This window comes from Euwallacea similis, chromosome 1 (assembly GCF_039881205.1).
Source record: "Euwallacea similis isolate ESF13 chromosome 1, ESF131.1, whole genome shotgun sequence".
Lineage (NCBI taxonomy): Eukaryota > Metazoa > Arthropoda > Insecta > Coleoptera > Curculionidae > Euwallacea > Euwallacea similis.
The window spans coordinates 2,124,583-2,145,691 of NC_089609.1; the positions used below are offsets into that span (position 1 = coordinate 2,124,583).

A 21,109-nucleotide genomic window follows, 5' to 3' on the forward strand; every position below is an offset into this window, starting at 1 on the left:
ACTGGTGCAGGTACTCTAATTCGTTATAGAAAAGTGAAAAATCTTTTTTCCCACTGAATGATAATTGACGTATGACGTTTACATTAGCGATGGAGGTGACATTTGTTAGTTTATTTTTATTGCGGAATATTAAGAAAAACACTCAGAGAATTACAAAATTAATAATTAATGATGTTGCAAATTGATACTGAATTGAGCGTTAAATGTGAAATTTTGGAAATAGTTATTTTTGTCAACATTTAGTGAGAGTTTGTCAACGGAAAATCATCAGCCAACAGCTGGAAAATAATGCAACTATTGTATTATAGCACAACCGGTCGTTTACCTTCTCAAACCAGGGATTACTCCCCCCAAGTGTATTTTGCTTTAAATCTGGAGGAACAGGGGAAAGCTGAAAAACACTAATGAAAGCACGACATTTGATATTCTATTGGTGTCTATGCATTGGCATAGGCAATGTTTCCAACTATGAAATACAGGAAGTAATTTTGAAATATTCCTTCAATCAACATAACTTTTTTACCAGCCTAAATATTTATTCAAGGAAATTTCAAAGCCAAAATACGAGCTGTCAGAAGAGTGTGATGATCGAATTTTGGTCATAGCCACATTGGATGGTACTTTAGTTGCAGTAGATAAACATAATGGAGACATTAAATGGAAGATCAAGGATCGTAAGTTGAATTATATTTCTTATTAAATAGGAAACAGTAGTAAGGGTTATCCTGATGTAGATTCCATGTGAATAAGTTATTAAATGTTATGAATAACTTAGACAGATCCAGACATGCGGGACTTTATATAATCTGAAATAATCTTTATTTGACAAATTATTTTGTTTTAGAACCCATTGTTCAAGTGCCTTTGCAGACATCAGATGCCCTCATTCCAATATTTTTGCCTGATCCCAGGGACGGTTCTCTTTATTTGATGGGGAATAGTAGAGAACCATTAAAGAAACTACCTTTCAGTATATCTCAGCTAGTTCATTCTTCACCCTGTAAAAGCTCTGATGGAATACTTTATACTGGTGAGTGCTTTGTTAATTATTATTCTGCCTAACATTCTGTTTATTTTCATGAAGTCATTATTTTTTTATTATTATCCATTTAAAAATGAATTGTATACATAGAAGGCGAGAGTTTCTTATCAAAAGCTGGAGACTCGGGAAATCGAGAAGTTCCTGAAATTGTCTTCGCCTCATTTGATAAAATATTCTCACAGTGACAGAAAATGCAGTTTTCCTTTCATTCGCCAAAAAATCAAGACGTCCAGTGGAGAGGCCAGATTGGTACTATAAGTAGGTACTTCAACCGGATCGGAATTTTCATATTTCAATAAGTAAAATACCATTCATTTTTCGAGTTAATTTCTTTTGCAAGAGGAATATTTGATTACTTATTCTATTTTCTTTTATCTTTGAAGACTCCGTGAGGAAGTACTCAAGCAATAAGTAAATAACTTTTTTAATTTCTAACATCATTTTCTTATTTATTTATACTCGTCTTTTTAATGGCATAGAATAAGTAGATATAAATATTGATTTTGAAGAGTCAATATTGAGAAAAATGGCCAAGTTTCTGATAGTTTTTCTTTTCTAGATTAAAAACCAATAACACAACCTTGAAGTCGTAAGTAATTAGATAAAGAAATTAAGTATTAACGAGAGTTGGATTTTTCAGTCATTCAGTTTGATTCTTTCTAAGTTAGTCCCCTTAATATTTCAATGTTGCTATTTTTAGACAAGCGGCCAGTATTATTTAATTCTCTTTTATACATTTATTGAATTGATGAATGAATTTTTTATAGTAAATTTTACTATTTTGACCTTGCTTTTAATAACTCATCACTTAACACAACATTTATTAGGTAGATACTTTCAAATCTATTGGGCTATATATATGTGCCTAAATAATATATGGACTTTGTTTGCAAGAGAATAAAAACATTATAAGTAAATTACTTCTGAAGGAAAATGCTTCTTTACGTAGGTTTAATATATGGCTGCAGGTTTTCTCTTTCGTTGCAGGAAAAAAAAAAGACAGCTGGTATAAACTTGATCCCAAAACGGGCAACAAAGAACAGATTTTAGGATGGGGTGACAGTAGTCCCACATGCCCAGTAGAAGTTAACAATTTCGTATACATAGGACGTACGAAATATAATTTATTGATGGTAGATACAAACACGCATAATAAAAAATGGAACATCACATTTTATGATTATACCGCTGCTGATATGAGTGTCGACGATTTTAATAATTATGGTAATTTTCCCTTAATAATACAGAAATTTCGTGAGAATGTGACAATTTCATTAATGTTTAGATCTAGTCCACTTTGCTTCAAGCTCTAGTGGAAAAATCTTAACTCTGAATCGAAGACGGGGAAATTTGCTCTGGGAGAGCGATTTGCAGAGTCCGGTTGTGGCTATGTATCTTCTCAATTTAGACGGGCTAATAAAAGTATCTTTTTCAAGCTTGTCTAATCATACCATTTACTATTTAGCATCAGAAATTCAGGCTCACAATGGATTAATCGATAATCCTAATCATATGAAATTGTAGTAAGTATTTATTTGGTTATATTTTTAGGTGCCAGTAAATGTTTTTTTTTTGTTCATTTGAGTAATCAGTATCCAAGGTTTAACTATATAGAAATATTTGAAAAATATAATCGTCATTAAATCATTAATCATTAATAAATCCCAGGTTATAAGTTAAGGTATAATTTAAATTGGCGGCAGGACTTCTGTGTTACTCCTAAATTATTGCTTGTGTGTTGCTACTGAATCAAGTAGTATTTTCAATCCAAATCACGAGGAAATCCTGTCTTAAGCAAATTTATGCTGAAATTAGTGTAAAATTGAGATACTAGATAGGTACCATTTGTTACTGTTTGCAAAAATGTATTATATATTGTAATCCGTATTTGCTCAAATTAACCCTGCTAAAATAATAAAATTACAAAACATTTTCAAATTTCGTACCAATTAGATTTTTGAATTTAACTTAGTCCAACTCTCTACATCGGAAAACACCATCATGGTCTTTATGCAATTCCATCCCTCGTTGACCAAAACGCCGTAACCATCACAGCCTCAGATGATGGTCCTTTACTTCTGGAGGGACCCGACGCGCCGGATCCCCCTAAATTGTACTTAGAATACCCTATTCCTGGGCAAAATTATAAACTCCCAGCAGAAGCCCTTCCAGATCAAACTTTCCAGAGTTTATCTGGCTTTGATGGACATTTGGTGATTTATACTGGACATTACAATGTGCCCAACTATACTAAGGCTGATTTCTTAGGGCCGAATATTCCTGTGAGACAGGTTTGTTGGTACTTTGTGTATTTACCGCTTAGTGTCAATATGGATGGTTTAAGGTGAATTTAATTACTGATGCCAGTAAAGTTTCTGTTACTACACAAACTGATGGTTTCGATCAAACGAATAATTTAGAAGATGAGCAAAAATCTGAAAACTCAAACTCTGAGGAATGGTTCTTAAAATTTTATAGAACTGCAAACATTTGGATTAATCAGCAGGATAATAAAGGCCTTAAGCTGAGTCTGATTATTATGACCGGAATTGTATTTGCTATGTTTTGGTACCTTTTAATGCAAGTAAGGGAGGTTCAAAACATGTCCCAAAACGGCTCAAAGGGGAGCAGCCAAAACTCGTTTAGTCGAAACGGCCAGGTTACGGCTATTTCTGAAGAATTGCCCAGTGGTTTAGTGAAAGTCGGCAAAATTACTTTTCACCCTGAACAATTGTTAGGAAAAGGTTGTGAAGGGACTTTTGTTTATAGGTAAATCTTTGTTAATGTTTTCTTAGGGTCACTAGTATTATGACATTTATTTTAGGGGCGAATTTGACAATAGAAGAGTGGCCGTAAAACGGCTTTTGCCTGAATGTTTCACTTTTGCAGACAGAGAAGTCGCTTTGCTGCGGGAAAGTGATGCACATCCACACGTTATCAGGTAACATGAAGATGGAAGTTCAAAGGGTTGTTGCGATTTAATTAGGGTTGCCATAGAGTGCTTCTAAGTTGGTTCTGCTAGTTTCTGAGTTTCATTCACCAATCATTGAAAAAATTGTCTTTTCCCTGTTTTTAGGTACTATTGTATGGAACAAGACAGAATGTTCCGTTATATAGCTTTAGAACTTTGCCAAGCTACATTGACTGAATATATGCAGGGCCAGTGTGACACTACAACTATTATACCTTTAGACATATTAAGACAAGCTACGTCTGGATTAGCTCATTTACATTCTCTAGACATAGGTAACATCTGAGTGTGTATATTGTACACACAATACTTAAAACATATGTCTTTAATTAGTCCACAGAGACATTAAACCACATAACGTCCTCATCTCAGTGCCAAACGCACGAGGAGAAGTAAAAGTGATGATATCAGATTTTGGTCTGTGCAAGAAACTGCAGTTTGGCAGAGACTCATTTTCAAGACGATCCGGAGTGACTGGAACAGATGGTTGGATCGCTCCTGAAATGATGACTGGCAGCAATCGGACAGTGAGTAATTTTATTTCAATTAAAGGGAAAGCTTTAAGAAAAAGATGTCTTCTCAAAAACTAGCTCAAATGGAACTATTTTTATAATTTCCTCTATTTTCAACATTTCAGACAGCTGCAGTAGATTTATTCTCGCTGGGTTGTCTATTTTACTACGTCCTTTCAAATGGAGCCCACCCTTTCGGTGATGTTCTTCGTCGGCAAGCCAACATTTTAATGGGTGAATACAACCTTGACAATTTATGTGGTTGTGATTGGGAGAAAGAGCTTCAAAAGCCGGTGATCGAAGCATTGCTGGCTTCCAAGCCGGAAACACGACCATCCTGTAACGCCGTGCTCTCACATCCGATGTTTTGGAATAGTCAAAAGGTTCTGGCCTTTTTCCAGGTATAAAAAGAATTAAATTTAATTTTATATAGAAAGATTTCATGGAATCTTTTTAAGGATGTCAGTGACCGTGTTGAGAAAGCAGAGTTGGGCGATTCGGTGTTGCAAGCACTCGAAGATAATGGCAAGACAGTTGTAAAACATGACTGGAGGGTACACATTCATGAAGAAGTAGCCAAAGACTTGAGGAAATATAGAACTTATCGAGGGGAAAGCGTGAGGGATTTGTTAAGAGCCCTTAGAAATAAGGTAAGTTAGTATCAGGTATAAAAGAAAATATTTCTAGTAAAAAGAATATATAGTTTATTATAGAAATGTTCGGTTTTTGAAATCAGATAATCATCGATTAATACAGAGTTTTGCTGTTAATAATCGTTGGATTATTTCAGAAACATCATTTTCGAGAATTAACTAGGGAGGCACAGGAATCACTAGGTGAAATTCCGGTTGCCTTTACCGGTTACTGGACCAGCAGATTTCCTTTGCTATTAGTTCACACATATTTTGCAATGCAATGCGTGGCGAGCGAAGCCACGTTTCAAAACTACTACGATAAATCGTACAGATATTCTTTAGATAAATTCCTATTTCAAATTGAAAATTATACAAACTTAAACCCTGTTATTTTACCGGATGACGCCAATTTGAGTCATTTCGAAAAAAAGCGAACCGCGAGTTTTCGGGACGTTTATGAACGATATAATAGTTCAAGCGCGAGAAACAGCCCTAAAAGAGAACAGAAGTTTGAAAAGTTGCAAGAGAACGGTGGTTTGTATAGGAATTTAAGCCAAAAATCGGTAGATTTAAGTGATATCACTATTAATGTTAATGACAGCGCGGTGAAGGGTAGTTTTTACATACCCCCACAAAAGAGGGAGAGTGTTGCCTTGAAATTGCGGACCAAGAAAAAAAAGAAGAAGGTTGACGAACCTCTGACTTGGAATATTAAAGAGTAAGTTAGGTTTTTATTTGAGATACATGAAATTACCGGAGAAGGTAGAATACTTGATCTAACAGTTTTTTCTTTTGCTAATTGTTTTTAATGGCCATTATTCCTTGTGGGAAACGTGTATTCACTGAGCCGTAGCAGGCGAAAGGCGCAAATCTCCTAAGGGGATTATTGTCATAAAACGCGAGTAAGTTACTAAACCTTATAAGACGTAAATAATATTGAACCTCAAAAATTAGTGAAAGGCCAACTAAAGTTTGCCTAACTGCGACTTCACAATACATTTTTTTGATAGGAATTTACTATTAAATTACAAAAATTTCATATGATTAATAAACGATATCGAACAAAGTATGTATATACTTTATACATGCTTTGATATGTTTATGTGGTTTTAGTCGTAAAACATTCCATTTACTGTTAGTCAATTATTCTATCCTCTGTGATCATCTTTCTATACAGAACTTTAATAATTTATTAGTATCGTTAACTATTTTGAAATTTTTGCATTCTTTGACACGTTTTACTGTGATATGTATTTTTATCGTAGGCACTTAATTTGTTAATTTTTTTGCATATATTTTCATTCAAAGATGTAACTATTGATGGAGAAATAAATATTTTAAGTACAAGCTGTGTTTTTTTTTTACTTTTCCAACTAAGTCTGTATCTATTACCGTTTACGATATCCTCGCGCTAGACATTCTTACCTTGGGCACACTGTATTTCCGAGCAGTTTAGATACCCCTGTCTGTATGAGAATTGAACGCTTTTTTTCTGGAAAATTAATATATTAATGTTATGATGGCCACACATGTTGTTCGATCCAATCTAAATAAGCGGAAACTCTAGTATACACTCCTGGTACAGAGGTACCACATTCAAAGCCATAAGACACTATTCCGACGATGTCGTAACCTCCGGTTTTTCTTTCCAGTTGGAGAGGTCCTCCAGAGTCGCCCTAAAGGGAATTTATAAGTTACATTGTAGTTTGAAATAATAGTTGGGATATGAAAGTTGAGGAGAGTATAGAAAATTACTAGCTCCCTTAAATAGCGAATTCGGGGTTTTGTGGTAAAGAAAGGGTTCTATTTGGTCATCTAAGAAGTTCTAAAAAACGGGTAGAATGCCATTTCTCACAGTCACTCGAATTTCCTATTATCTAAATACATATAACTGCGTACTTACCATACATGCATCGGTTCTATTCACTGATAAATTTGAAATAGCACATATTTGAGTTTGAAGAATAACTTTTCGAGTGTTTGCATTTTTCGATAAAATACTCGTGTTGCATTTATCAGTGGAGACAGGCATTATCTTGCCATACTGTAATATTTTTGATCTTGAAGTGATATCTGTTGCATCTAAAGAATCTATGCTATAGCACATTTTAGTAGCTTTTTCCTCTATACGTACCAGTTCGCCCCCATCCGGTCACGATAAGCCCTAGCGGATCATCAGCTTCAGTATAGAGACATGCAGGAAAGACAGTTTGACTCATATTGACTTCCCAAACTAATTCTATTAGAGCTATATCGTTGTGGTTCGATGTAATGTCGTACGAGCCGGTAAATGTTACACCTTTTACATCAACATCTTGAGCTTTGCTATCGTCACTATAAAGAGGGTTCAGTGATTATACTCATGTACAACTTCGTGTTACATTATTACGTATTGTCGATGACTCCAAATCTGGCCTTTTTGAGACTCTCAACTGAACATCCTAAGCAAATGAAACAATGCGCAGCCGATAGTAAAAATTTTGGGGAAATTAAGCTAGCACCGCATCTGCCCCAATCTATTTGGCCGTCATCATTTGTAATACCTAAGGCTACCTGGAAATTCAAATTTAGACTAAAATCAGGTCGCCCCAAAAGTAACCAACCATATGAGGAAATTGTCCAACTTCGGCATCTTCGCCGTTGAGTATATGAAATTGCACGCCTGAAGTCACCTTAATTTTCTTATACATTTCATTGCACACTAAAATGTTTAAGCGTTAGAAAAATCAAAATTTGATTCTCATTTAAAATTACTAAGTTCGGATTTTCGTTTTTTCGTTATCCGCCCCTCATTGGTCGTTCCATTTTTGTCCCCACCACTCTCATTGGAATGTTCATGTTCTTCAGACCATACTGTAGATTTATCAATTGTACTAGATTCGACAGGGAGGGGTTGTCTGTCTGAGAGATCTGGACAACACACCACCTATAAATAGTTAATCTGTGTTAGCTGATTTAAGATGAACTTCATCAATGTATACCTCCTCATTTCCAACGAAGCCGCATCGAAGAAGATCATGTTGTCCCCTCTTTCTCAAGGATTCTATCGCAATGGGGCAGTGGCGAACTCGTTTGCAGATTCCAGGGAGACCTCGTCTTTGACATTGAGATCCTTCTGGGAACAAATTTTGTTAAAGTAAGGACAACTGCTATAGAACGCTGCTCAAATTTATAGATTTATAGCGTAGCGTCTTCTGAATTTTATATTGATCCAGGTATATTTTTAGTGTTTTTGAAGATTCTATAAAAGTGTCCGTCTCGCGTCTTTCGGACGGAGATGTATCACTTTCCGCACTTATATACATTTCGGGGGATCGATTTTATAAAAAAATTATTGGTGCAATCCGCATTTCGCTATTGCTTTTACATAACTGTCTCGCTACGGGGGGCTCTCAAAACTGAACAGTAGTGGGAGACATCTACCTATAGGTCGGCAACCAGGCGTTGAATCGAAGAATGATTAATGCTTTTTTAAATCACTTTTTAGAGCCGATTCCATTAATAAAAAAGTAGAGTTCCTTTGTTATCGAGATAAGACAGGAACTTGTGTTTTTAAGAGAGCTGCGTAGCGTGTAAGTTGTGCTATTTAATGATTTGAATGGGAATATTTTGAAATTTAAAATCTAATTAAATAATCTACTTTGTCTCTTAAATGCGAAACTATGCATAAAACTGCTTAATATGCCCATAATAGAAATTATGCAAATTATTTCATTTGCTTCACTGACTACGAAACTATGCTTTTAATTATTAGATCAAAAACAAAAACAATGTACTTTTAATTGCAACTAATTCATTGTTTGCCATGCTTGAGGAATTGTTCAAGATGCCCCTCAAAAGCAACTTCCAAACATATTCTCCCCACCTTTCTAATACGCTCCAACATACCAGGACTTCCTAATAAGTAATCATCAATTTCGCAATCATGAATTACTAATTTTTTAAACGTGTATGTTTTATGTAGGTTTAAATTTCCAAAAAAAAAGGTAAATTCTATTTATGAAGTCACCTCGTACCCCTCAACATCCACAGTAGGCGAAAATGTAAAAAAATCTTTAAGTTTGTTTAAATATCTTATCCGATCTCCTGGTTACTTTTCATGGAAATTTTCAAGGTGACATCTTTGTAAGACTTAAAAAAATTGTCTGAATTATAATGGAAAAATAGAGATAAGTCAGATAGTGTGTACGTTTGAAAAAAACTCCTTATCAAAGATCACAATGAACAAAGAGAATGACAATGGTAATTCTCTCATCGGAAATAGTTGGTATCGTGTGGTTGTGGATGTCATAGAGTATTGGGGTGAAAAATAAATTCCAGTCTAATATACCCCAAGAAATCAGCATATTCTTCTGTGCGGGGAAAGAGATACGATTACTCTCAGAAACGTGAGTTTCTGAGGTTTTCATGGAATTAGTTCAATGATGGGAATGGGTCTCAAAATTAAGGAAACATACTCGTACAGGGTCATAGTAATTAAATTGTGTTCAAAAGTATTGGAAGGTAACATTTTCTTTATCCAAAAGACATCCAGTCTATTTCAATACCAATTCTCTTGTTGGTACCTAGAATTACCGGAATCTGACTAATTTGGTACTAAATTTAAGGTACAATATGGTGCATTGGTGTGAATGGTTGTAATCATTAGAGATAGCGATATTTATTTCCCAAATATTAATAATTAATAGTAATAAACGTTTAGGTTAGTAAAAACATTGCAATCAAATGAAACGTTAATTACCTTCTTTCGCTTCATAGTAATTACCGCAAACCAACGTATAACCCAGCACATAGACAATAACTACAATTTTCAGCATTTTTGCAATCACGCATATCCCCAAACGACTTCTTGGACGGAAGGACAATGTGGTCACTTTTATTCACTTATGTATTGTTCTCACTGTGTCTAATTGTTGTCGCCAAGCTTTTAAAAATTCACATTATTCTGCAATTTTCTATAAATTCAGATTCAAACCAGCAAAATAACGTAAAATTCACTGCTTGTTGTTGGGCGGGGAAAAATAATTTTATTATTGTTGCTAGAAATCCAATAAATATGACCAATGTTGATATGTTAGTGGACTGATATAAACTGGTTACCATCTTTGGCTAATAAGCGGTCATTGGAAATAAGACCTATTATGAAGTAGTTGTCCGGAGATACCTATTTGAATATGAGTGCAATTATTATTATGGATTTTTTCAAGTTTTTGTTTTTGGTATTTTAAAAATGTACCCAGCGTGTCGATAAAAAGATCTAAGGAATACCTACATTGTTATTTTTGTATGTATAGAAATTTTTAAGATTTTCAACTGCAATCTGTGCTGAATGGTATAGCGGCCTCATTGCAGCTATAGTAGGTAACAATTAAAACTGAATTTGTGTAAAGCTCATTATCTCATTCTCGGATGCGCAAATAAGCTGATTTTCGAGATGTTCCTATTTTTCCTTTTAACTTTACGCAGACAGACTTTTAATCCGGGGAGTCCCGTTTCATGCCAGTAAAGAAACTTTCCAATGCTATTAGCCGGTGTTTGTACATTCTGTGTTAACTAAAGATTGTATTTATCTTTGGAAAAAGAAGAGTTTGTTAGTTCAGTTAAAAAGTATTGTTCGTTGCTTGGTAGACAGCGATACCGGATGTTACACGAGAAATTAAAAAAAACCCACCTGATAGGTAGAAAAACGTGAAGATTTTTCAAAATTTTCTTAATTATAAACAGATATACACATGCATCTATTTAATAAACACCATAGGTCCTAAAAATAATTCGTTATATCCTAAAAGTTCTTGCTGTGATCAGTCGTTTAAAGTTTGAATTGTTTTTTATGGGGTGAGGATCGTTTCACCCTAAAGACATTATCAGATTATCAACTACTATTTTAGATTTTTGCTGAGATTTAGTCTTAAATTGAAATTCAATTTTTGACTTAAAGGTAACTAAGAAATCTAAAAATTGCTGAAAATAACAGTAAGATATAGTAATCCAAAATAGCCTTAATAAGTCGGAATGGGTTTTAAGGAAATTAGAGAATTTCTTAAATAATCACCTGGGGAATTTCAAAAAGGCAAACAGCTAAAAGTTTATTGAAATCGCCATAGGCAACAAAAAAAAATGTGTATGTAGCTTCTTCAATTTTCTGCGATCTAATGGTACCTGTTTATTTATTTATTTAGAAAAGAAAAAGTCCATTTACCAATATATTAAGAACGTGAAAGTACCTTCAACAATTATACTCGTATAAGAATATGGGAAGCTACCTTGTCACATCCTCAAAGAAGTTCAAGTAATTTCGTTGTTAACATCAATGAAATCCTTAACTATACTGGTAAATATCTCAGTTCTTACAAAAAGGAATATTGAGTCTAGTGAACAATGCACTTTTCTCGTTTTTAGGCTGCAGTATTCTCTGTTCAGATATTGATCGCAATTGTATTGATTCTTGCATTGGGTGAGTATAGTTTTGTAGTTTGTCACAAAAAAAGGATTATTAAAAATTATTTTTCATTAAAAACGTTCGCATTGTTTATTTATTTTTATTAAATCATTGGTTTTGTTAACAGTTGTTATGGAAGATATCATTCACCAAGTTGGACAGAAGATCGTCGAAATCGGAGAAGTTGCGTTCCGAAAAAGCAGCTGTAAGTTTATTTATTATTTGTTAATTTAGTTCTACTTACTTAAATGCTCAAAAATTTGATACTTTATCAATAAATTAATAATTAATTGATAGTAACTGATTTAAAATATTTTACTGTTTATCCTAGAAAAGAATTATGTTTCTTTTTCTAGATTAACCCCATGGCTGGCTGGCCTTAGGAAGTCCGCGGCTCTGAGAGAAATTTTTAATCACCGCCCCCCTATCCTCAAGAAAAACCTCCGACCAGGAAAATCCGCCGCCCTGGGTCGTCGCCGAACTTGGTTCTTAATAAGGCCGGTACTGATGAACACCACAACAAACGCGATACCGATCCGAGCAAATGTAAGTTGATTTTTTATGCAAAACTGGATTTATTATGCATTTTATGTCACTTTTCTCTTCTGCCTGATTTTATAATCTCTAAGCTGCGATCATTATTTTGATGCGTGTTCAGAATTCGGGAGCAACTATGGCGCATTTTTTAATTTTATTATTTAAAATATGACTGATGCCACTCTGTGAATTTGCTATTGCAGACACAGTTGAGGATCTGGTCCCAACAGGGTGGCGATCTCTTGAGAAGCGAGAGGCTTCTAGAAGGACAACCGAGAGAATGATCGTCACCACTCACGTCTCTTTCATCGAAATGCCCTTCTTACTGGTGGCAGTAGGGGTATTTTCTCCTATAATTTCCTTCAAGAGGGCAGTTTTAGCATAGATTTTTTTCAGGATCAACCTCGCTCGTTTTTCGGCTAACTGAATCATTACAAATAAGGCATGTTTGCGGCAGCATTAACATTATTTGGAATGAGTCACTTCGCCGAAAACGAGAGAGCTTGATTCCGAATAAATCGTATGATTAAACCGGCCTCCCTCACGAAATTGCGGAAGAAAATAGTTCCATTGCCATCAGCAAGTACCGTGCTTCTACGAGAGGGACGTGAGAGGTGAAAATCGTTCTCTGGGTTATCTCCTAGAAGCCTCTCGCTTCTCGCGGAACCTCCGTCCTGCGGTGCCGGACTCATTACTGTAACTGCGACAGGAAATTCACAAAATGAACCACGGTCACATTTCGAAAATTTAATTTTTCTTTTGACCCGTTACTAACAGTGTTATATGGCAACGCCGATCCCATGCTTCTGAAGTGTACTCCGCATGTAGTCGACTATAAGTTTCTCGACTTTCAGTTCGTAATGTGGCTCGAATGAGGGGTTACTACGGCGTTTCTCGATCGTGGTAGCGTGAATACGATCGCGATTTCTTCAACCAATTTTTGGAATCTACAGACATGCACAGGTCCTAAACCCATAAAAAAAAATCTACGCTCACCTGCATCTCCTGTAAACAATTTATGCGCTTTTATCAAAGATAATAATGTACAAGATTTTAGCAGTAGTGATTTGTTTACACATTGTTATTTATATGCGGACGACAGTATTGTGTTTCAATATAGAGCAACGGGATCCGTCAGTGAAAAAGGCGCCCAATGGGCAGGAAAATTCGTATTTTGGTTTCAGTGTAGCTCTCCATCATCAAGTGGAACATAGTCATTCAAAGGCATATAATTGGTAAGTTTTGTGTGTCGCATAGGTGTGACATTGGTGTGTCTCTTCAGGAACGTAGGGTTAACTCAAAGAACTGGAGTTCGGTGGAGGGTCTCAGAATCGGAAAATTCGTTCGTGTCCGACAATTTCCATGGGAACGATCATTCAATCGTAGAATCGAAAACCGACTAAACCAATGCAATTACCTCCGTTAGAATGCAACTGAATTGGGATGGGGATCTTGACCTAATGTTGATCAAGCCTTGAAAGAGGTTCTTCAAGGTTTCGAAAAACAATACGGTCTTAATCTCCCCATTCATCACTTCAAGGACCCAAAGAAGACAATGTAATATTTATTTAATGGTCCGAAATTCTGAAGATGAGGACTCGTTTTGTCTTCTTCCAACATATCTGCGAACTCCCAAAAATTTTCATCTGCATAAAACAGCCTCTCTGCACCGATTTGCCCTCTTTAAGGCCACCACTTGCTTTAACCAGTTTCTTCTTGCGTTTATGTCGTTTTGTACAGGTAATCTTTATTACAGATCTCAACTTGATGGGTCTGGAAGTTCTTATTATCCCATTATAAATTGATGGTGAGGTCCCAAGGTGCTTATTAAGCAAATGGGAATGTTTAAAACAGAAGTGTGAATGAGCATTGTTTTTGTGAAACGATTTGTTTACAAGACACTTTCTGCTCACTTATACAACAACTGTTTCTTTATTATATGTATATATTAAGTAATATGATTAAAAAATTATTTTAAAAAAACGGTAATTTCCGGGGAGTAAATAGGGCTTTATTATGGACGTCCGTATCTGTTCTTATTAGACGGATTCTATTAGCTTCGGATAAGATAGTTGTGAAGGATAATCTGATCCTAGATCCGGGTGGTATTCCCACAAAGGCATAATTTCGGGAACCCGACCAAACCTATCCAGCTTTTTTCTTCAACAATCCCCTTCCATTAAGCACCTTTATATTTCATCCCGACAAATCGGGTTTCTTCACGTTTCCTTTTATATCCTCAGGTAGTGCTTAATGGAGGGGAACAACCACGGAAAGCGAACCACAATCTCATAACTTACAATGCAAGTGTCATATACCTTGGATCATTAGCATAAAATTCCAATTAATGATAAATACAATAAGGGCGTCTGAGATATAAAAATGTAAATTATACATTTAAGAACCAAAGAGGAATATGTGAAACAATGAAGGTGAATGATTCAGAACAATAATTTATTATATGAATGTTCTAAAGAAGAAGTATGCTTAGTACTGTTCTCTATGCAGGTGCCTTGTGTTTATCTCGCGAAGTCGTTTAACGATTTGTATAAAGTCCGAGATAAAATCTCTTTTACATAAACGCAATAGTTGGCGAAAATTGCATTCATCTAAGATTTGATGTTGTAACATTAACCTCCTTAAAAATCACGTCCAGAGATATTTTAGAAAATCAGTTCAATGCTCCGCATAATCGGGTTTCGACTGCTTTAAAATAGACTTTGAGTTAATTTGAATGTTTATTTTGACTTATTGGTAATAACTAAATATTGCTTCAGATGATAAAGAAAGTCAGTTCTTGCATCAGCTCTCGTATTGCTCCATTAACTCAAATCGCTTGGCAAGTTTTGGAGATTACTAATCCTACGTTCGATCGGACCTCTCAATTTTTCATCCACTGCATCATCGTAATCTCGCCTGGGTACTTCAGATGGAAAGAAGGTCGAAATGCTCTTGATTAGTGATCATTGAATGTCCGAGCATCGACATTTCTTCCACGTCGTCTCGAATGTTGAAGTTCGCTCTACACACATGGTTCGACCTGGAGGTTCCGGTGGTCCAAATCTGGACCTGCTATCCAGACCCTACCCGAGGGTTACTGCCGTCCAAGTCTAATCGGGGGAAAGTTTGGGAAAACGTTTTTATTTTTTCCCCAGCTTATTTGGCAAGATAATCCAAAATCATTGACACTTCTTTATTGTAACTTTTCTTCTTCTGCGACGTGGTGATCGACATTTGAAAAAAGCGAAATATGCCGGAAAACGGCATGTTCTTGAATTTTGAATGAAATTAGGCGGCTTCGCCCCAATTTACCCGACCTCGTGTCTTTTATGGTTACCGAGATCCCCACGGTTGAGCTTCGGAAACGGAGGCCCTGTATATTGCCGCACGCTGGCAATTGAGAAGCGACCGGACACCCACCAATTCTCTATAATCTCCGCAAGTAATAATAATTATGGCAAATCCAATTCTCAATGAAGTCGACCAGGCCAATTCATTCATACAAACGCAAGAACAGACTGCGAATTTTACGCAAGTTCAAGGCAAGAATGACGGGTCAGATAGAGTCACTGATTCGAACACGTCATTAACATACAATCAAGCACATTGCGTACGTAGCCGTAATAACTTTATGGGCACGACAGGATGCTGCTACTTTCTTTTTCTATCTTTTGCCGCGGATCTACTGAAAGGGGATTTAATATAGAGGAGATAAAACCATGACAGAAAAAAAGAGGCAGGCCACATTGTAGACGAGCACTTCGACGAGATGATGTTTTTCATTGGGTTTAAAGTTATTGCCCCGTATGGGTTTTTACGCAACGGATTTCTATAAGAGAGAAGAACAAATTGTCTTGTGATTTTGGGACTTTTATTAGATTTGACAACCGTGCATTTTACCTTTAATCGGAACACAGTATCTCCTTCGGTATTGTAGTATCGTGGGCGCGTGCACAAAGCCCATTATTATATGCATCTGCAGATACTTGATGCATTATAACGCCCTTCCAGAAGTTTTGTGATGTATGATGCGAGTATAACGCCCTCGGTACAAAGGTAGACTGTTAGGAGAGGTACTATCTGGTACGAAGGTAGGAGGCGGAACAAATGAATAGACATGACAGCCGTACAGGGTGTGAAATTGAAATGTAACGTTAAAAGAATTCTGGAACGAGATTGCAGAGGTGGAAAGCGATTGTGTCTCGTGGTATGTGTAAAGCAGTCGAATATTATTTATAGTGTTCAATAAAAGTGTCCAGGTTGTCGATTACATATTGGTTAACTCTACCTTTATTATTGCATCAATTACTATTTTATACAGGGTGTCAATTAAATATACGGTAAAAATTCAAGGGGTTATTCCCTGGACCATTCTAAGAGTATTTTGTCCTTTGATGGTTTTTGAAAAACTTCTTTGCTCCGGAGATACAGGGCGAGAGAAATTTTCGACAATAGCAACATTTAATTATTGAATATTACATGTAAAGTTTCTTAATCTACAAGAACTGTTGAAAATGACTACCTTCAGCTAGAAGCCAAGAATCTAATCTTCTCATTGACTGCTGAACTTTTTCAAAAACACTAGTGTCGTTTCTTATTGAGTTACATCCAGCAATAATCCGATTTTTCAAATTTTCCACATTTTTCATCGCAGTATTATAAACTAATGACTTTAGGTGCCCCCATAGGAAATAATCCAGGGGGTTTAAGTCTGGGGATCGAGCGGGCCATAAGTGAGGTTCACCTCGACGGCGGTTCTTTTTACGAATGAAGCGAATTTCTCAAGAAATGAATTGGTCGAGGTGGACATCAACAAACGGTTTTGTTCCTTCGTTTCAGGAATTTGTTTAATTGTGAGAATAACCTGGAGGTATAAATCTGCATCTTCAGCGTCTTCGTCATTATTAAATAGCAGTGATTTGGTCACTCCGATCTTCCACCTTTATATACTATTTTAGCACTGTTATTACGGAAAGATGGCATTCTTTTTCCTCATTAATTACTAAATTGCCGTAATGTTTTCGAATTTCCAGTAAGAATAACTACTTCAAACCTCTTTAAAACCTATAGTTCAATAAACCAAAACTTAGAAATGAAATCAATGATACATGCTTTTCAGTCTGCCACTTGATATAGAACTTCTTGGTAAACATAAGTGGTCTATTAATAAGAATCTATATTTGCCGAGTCGGTACTCTACGGCAGAACTTTCATGATCATAGAATATTTTTAGGTCGTTTGTTTGTTTCGCGGATGGTGCAGTTGCATCAATGATCGCTGCAAATTGAAGAGTTGCGTTAACTAAGGGGTCAAGTTGTCAATACGGTGAAAAATTCGCAAAATTTTTAGTTAATGAATTCATGAGTCTGAAATGGTCTTCTTCGGCATTCGTAAGCCACTGTGAGCGCTCTATAGCTCCAGCAAATTTGACTTAAATTCGTACACAAGTGATAAGGCCTGAACTAGTTGAACTGAATTACTTGAATTTAAACTTAAAATTATAGTGCATGTATTTTTGCCAGCATGATCATTAGTTTAGCACACTATACAATTAAATACGACAGGTACTAAAGACGTAAAAAAAGAAAAAATGCATCAATTAGTGACGCAAAAATCACAAATTGCCACCTGTTATCTGAACATTTCATTAAGAATTTATTTTGTAATACGCCCAGGTGGATAACTAGACTACTTCTCTACCCACAATAACATTATTTAAATTTTAATTACATTAATATTACTATTTAGTCTTGAGCAACTCTAGTGTATACATAAGCAGGTGTGCAGCCAGTCCAAGTTAGTGTGAACCGTGATTCAAAGCCAAACTTTTACAGATGGTACAGATACAACTCTTCCAAATTTTGCCATCGCTACTACTAATTTTTCTTTAAACCACTAGATAGATTACGCGATTATTATATTAACTTCGAGAGGTTGAGCTTTCCATGATACCATACACCTTATGCGTCCTCCCCAAGACTGACCTCACGAAAAATATCATCTCGTAGATTTTGACAGTCACTGGATTCATCTAGTGGCGTTAATCCAGCTGGACATCCTACAGTTAAAATTTGAAACAAATATCTCAAGAACTGTTGGAGACAAAGGCAAGGCGAATCTGATAAATTTATGCGAATTACTGAAGAATCCGGAATAATATCATGCAGGAAATAAGTAGCTTAATCAAACCTCGTACGATTTTCTTGTCCTTTTTTGCCTCTTAATTTAGTCCTTTTTATAATGGAAAAACAGTAAAAAGACAGGTCACTAATCCCAAACCACAAAGACGAAAACTTCCACCTTATCTCGTCCGCTTTTCATCATTGTTCGTTATCTCCTGTCTCCGAGGTAGTACTTAAGCAGCCTACGACTCTCCCACTTTACTCGCATCTCGGAGATAAATCTACTCGCATCCCTGGAAAATGTTAACATTTACTTCCGTAAGTAGCCGTACTGTTAGAAACCATTGCGGTGACGATGCCCCATCAAAGACGCACCGCTTTTCTCCTTTCTTGCGTTGGACGATAAAGTACAATGGAACGTGAAAGATTACTTGATGGTTGCTGGGACTCGGCCTTGTTGCCACTTTGTCACTTCATAACGATCCTAAAATTGTTATATCGCCAAATTTTCCGTTTTTCTGACTTTTTCCTTTTGGAATCGCCCCCCGCGAGGCGCCGTTCACGTGTTACCGAACCAAGTGGAGACTTCTCGTAAAGTTTACAAATTTAAAGCGTTTCAATTTTTTTCCTTCTGCAAACACCTCTCGCTGGGCACTATTGCGCCCTGAATAAAATATGAATATCGGAAAATGAAGACATAACTTTGACCTTTAAATCCCTGTTACGGTCATGGGCGTAGGTTAATTGCAAAGACAAGTAGAAATTTATTAAAGAGAAGTGCATTATGTCAAGCAAGGTCAGATGGGTGATCTCTAGTTCCTAATTGGATTCACTGCGGACATAAGACAGGTATCTTGCAAGCGTGCTTAAAGCCATCTAACAACTTCCTTCACGAATCCAACTTCATCCAACTGCCCTCCAACGTTACCCTGGTTAGGCTATCTATGATCTTTATTCAACAACTGAAATATCTTATTTTCTCCGACATTTTATCAATGATTTCACTGTCTCATTCCTGCTAGATTCTATAGGTTTTTGGTGTGTTAATCGGGTTCCGTAATGTATTATAAACAGCTATGGTAATTAACACACCCCTGACAGTTTGTTTGTATGTCTCCCAATATTCAACATCCCACGTTTCAGACTGCAGTGCATTGTGTTTTTGAGCTTGTAAACTGAGTTCTTTGAAATAGCTGTTTACAACAGGTAATTCTGGTATTAAAACGATTAAATGAATGTATAGTGAGTCTCATTATTGTTGTATTAAGAAATATGAGCACCTGGCTTGCTGGTGACACGTCCTAACAGTAACAAATAACAGTTTTAAATATACAGATTGTCATAAATATTCAAGATTGATATGGGCCGACTAGGAAAGCTTCTGGAAAATACCAGATTTTTTTTTTAAAGACAGAATAGATTGAAACCTGCGTGTAGATTCAGTGTAGAAAAGCATTAATTTCCGCCTCGGCGTCATCCCAAATTAGGCCTATAACTGATTTAATGAGCGTTACCAACACATCTGTCCAGGCACCAGCCTTAGAAGGCGATAAAAAATGTGAGCTAAATGACCACTGATGACTTTCAAATATCTTTTGATTGCCCTAATTTTAAGAGCAGCAGCAGGGTTTAATATTTCACTGTTATTAGCTGGAATAATTGAATATGGTTCAAATCGCTTAACTTTTTATTCGCGTCACAAAATGTGAAGATTGAGAGTCGCCTTACGTAAAATAACAAGTCATATAAATTTGATATTCTAAAAAAAGAATAAACATGCAGTATTGGCCAAAATACTTGGAACTTTTTCAAAGTTCGCACAAATTAAAAATTTGATGAATATCATCGATTTTTTTTATTGTAGTTTTACTCTGAGCGAAGATACACTTTAAGAGTAACAAAATTAAAAAAATCTTACAAAACTTTATGTTAATGACAAAACATTCATTAATAATTCGACAAAATTGTTGGAACCAAATAAAGTTAGTGGAAAATCTCATTGTTAAAAATAGGAACTGAAAAAGCTTTAGTATTTGGTGTGATATCCCGTTGCTTTGGTCACTTCTGCCATCCTCAGGCAATGATTCTATTAATTCTTCAATTAGTCGCCGATCAACTTGATGTCAGACTTGCGTGAACCTTTCAAACAGTTCATTTTCATTTCTAATAAGCTTCTCCGTTCGGATCATACGATCTACAAGGTCCCATAAGTTGTCGATTGGATTTAAATCCGGACATTAGGCAGGCCACCTCATGGTACATACTTAGTCGTATTCTAGCCATAATTTTACTAATTTTGCAGAATGCTTGGGATCATTATCGTGTTGCAAAATAAAGTTGACTGGCAATGATTCAAATGAATAGGGTTCCGTTATATTTCTTTATATGTCCCGATACATGAACGTATCCAATTTTCCAACAATACGATGAGTGGGGTCCATATCATACCAAGAAAAGTATCCCCATACTAATGCACTTCCTCCATTATGCTTAACATGTTAAATACTGCTAAATACCGATAGCGTTGCACCAATACCTGAAATTCCTGGTAAATATTAATTTTGGAAACATGTGGCATCACTGCTGATATGACGCCTGTGACGTGCATAAAAAGTTACGTGATTTGAATCATAGATTTATTAACACAGTAGTTGCTTGAGTTAAAAGAATGGTGGTTTTGCAATTTTGGTTTTAATGAGTTTCGTCAATCCCTTCAGATCTATTCAAACTCTGGTAAATTACGACGAAGAATAGCTTACTCGTTTTTAGACAAAGTGAGCGAAAAGTCATTTTCTGGAGACGCGTTAGTGTGCCAGCTCTATCAGCCCCCTTTCTCTAACTAAATCCGTCG

The 21,109-nt window shown here is 36.0% G+C and overlaps 3 protein-coding genes across 7 annotated transcripts in view; 2 read left to right on the top strand and 1 right to left on the bottom strand.

Moving 5' to 3' along the window:
- The first annotated feature begins 68 nt into the window (after positions 1-68).
- LOC136414529 (serine/threonine-protein kinase/endoribonuclease IRE1-like) lies at positions 69-6,507 on the top strand. Its single transcript, XM_066398616.1, has 13 exons — positions 69-482; positions 545-674; positions 845-1,030; positions 2,030-2,266; positions 2,328-2,565; positions 3,015-3,333; positions 3,387-3,811; positions 3,867-3,983; positions 4,119-4,288; positions 4,347-4,540; positions 4,651-4,926; positions 4,984-5,175; positions 5,316-6,507. Exons 1-13 carry the CDS (start codon positions 405-407, stop codon positions 5,880-5,882), a joined length of 3,129 nt encoding a protein of 1,042 aa, XP_066254713.1. The 5' UTR covers positions 69-404; the 3' UTR covers positions 5,883-6,507.
- Positions 5,415-10,204, bottom strand: LOC136414612 (serine protease persephone-like). 2 transcript variants are annotated; one of them, XM_066398752.1, is made up of 8 exons: positions 9,902-10,204; positions 8,142-8,272; positions 7,915-8,086; positions 7,760-7,861; positions 7,550-7,709; positions 7,295-7,494; positions 7,064-7,242; positions 5,415-6,836 (listed from the first exon to the last, which is right to left on the bottom strand). In XM_066398752.1, exons 1-8 carry the CDS (start codon positions 9,975-9,977, stop codon positions 6,675-6,677), a joined length of 1,182 nt encoding a protein of 393 aa, XP_066254849.1. In that variant the 5' UTR covers positions 9,978-10,204; the 3' UTR covers positions 5,415-6,674. The 2 variants fall into 2 exon arrangements, with proteins under 2 accessions (XP_066254849.1, XP_066254840.1); XM_066398743.1 differs by having other exon boundaries at positions 8,142-8,275.
- A 2,765-nt stretch (positions 10,205-12,969) lies between these two features.
- The window catches only part of mew (multiple edematous wings), a 213,610-nt gene continuing 205,470 nt past the window's right edge, over positions 12,970-21,109 (top strand). For all 4 annotated transcript variants that reach the window (XR_010752546.1, XM_066398576.1, XM_066398600.1 and 1 more), the window contains exon 1: positions 12,970-13,371. Coding sequence is in view for 3 of the 4 variants with exons in the window: in XM_066398576.1 (XP_066254673.1) it covers positions 13,178-13,371 (194 nt within the window). In the remaining variant the exon portion in view is untranslated. The remainder of the gene's footprint in view (positions 13,372-21,109) is intronic.

What these genes read in the sequence shown, in the direction of transcription:
- LOC136414529 (XM_066398616.1), top strand. Translation starts at nt 405, where the DNA reads ATGAAAGCACGACATTTGATATTCTATTGGTGTCTATGCATTGGCATA. An exon ending in TAAATGGAAGATCAAGGATC is followed by an intron (nt 675 to 844) that starts GTAAGTTGAATT and finishes ATTTTGTTTTAG; the next exon opens with AACCCATTGTTCAAGTGCCT. An exon ending in TGACTGGCAGCAATCGGACA is followed by an intron (nt 4,541 to 4,650) that starts GTGAGTAATTTT and finishes TCAACATTTCAG; the next exon opens with ACAGCTGCAGTAGATTTATT.
- LOC136414612 (XM_066398743.1), bottom strand. Translation starts at nt 9,977, where the DNA reads ATGCTGAAAATTGTAGTTATTGTCTATGTGCTGGGTTATACGTTGGTT. An exon ending in TTTGGAGTCATCGACAATAC is followed by an intron (nt 7,495 to 7,549) that starts GTAATAATGTAA and finishes CCCTCTTTATAG; the next exon opens with TGACGATAGCAAAGCTCAAG. An exon ending in ATAGAACCGATGCATGTATG is followed by an intron (nt 6,837 to 7,063) that starts GTAAGTACGCAG and finishes AATTCCCTTTAG; the next exon opens with GGCGACTCTGGAGGACCTCT.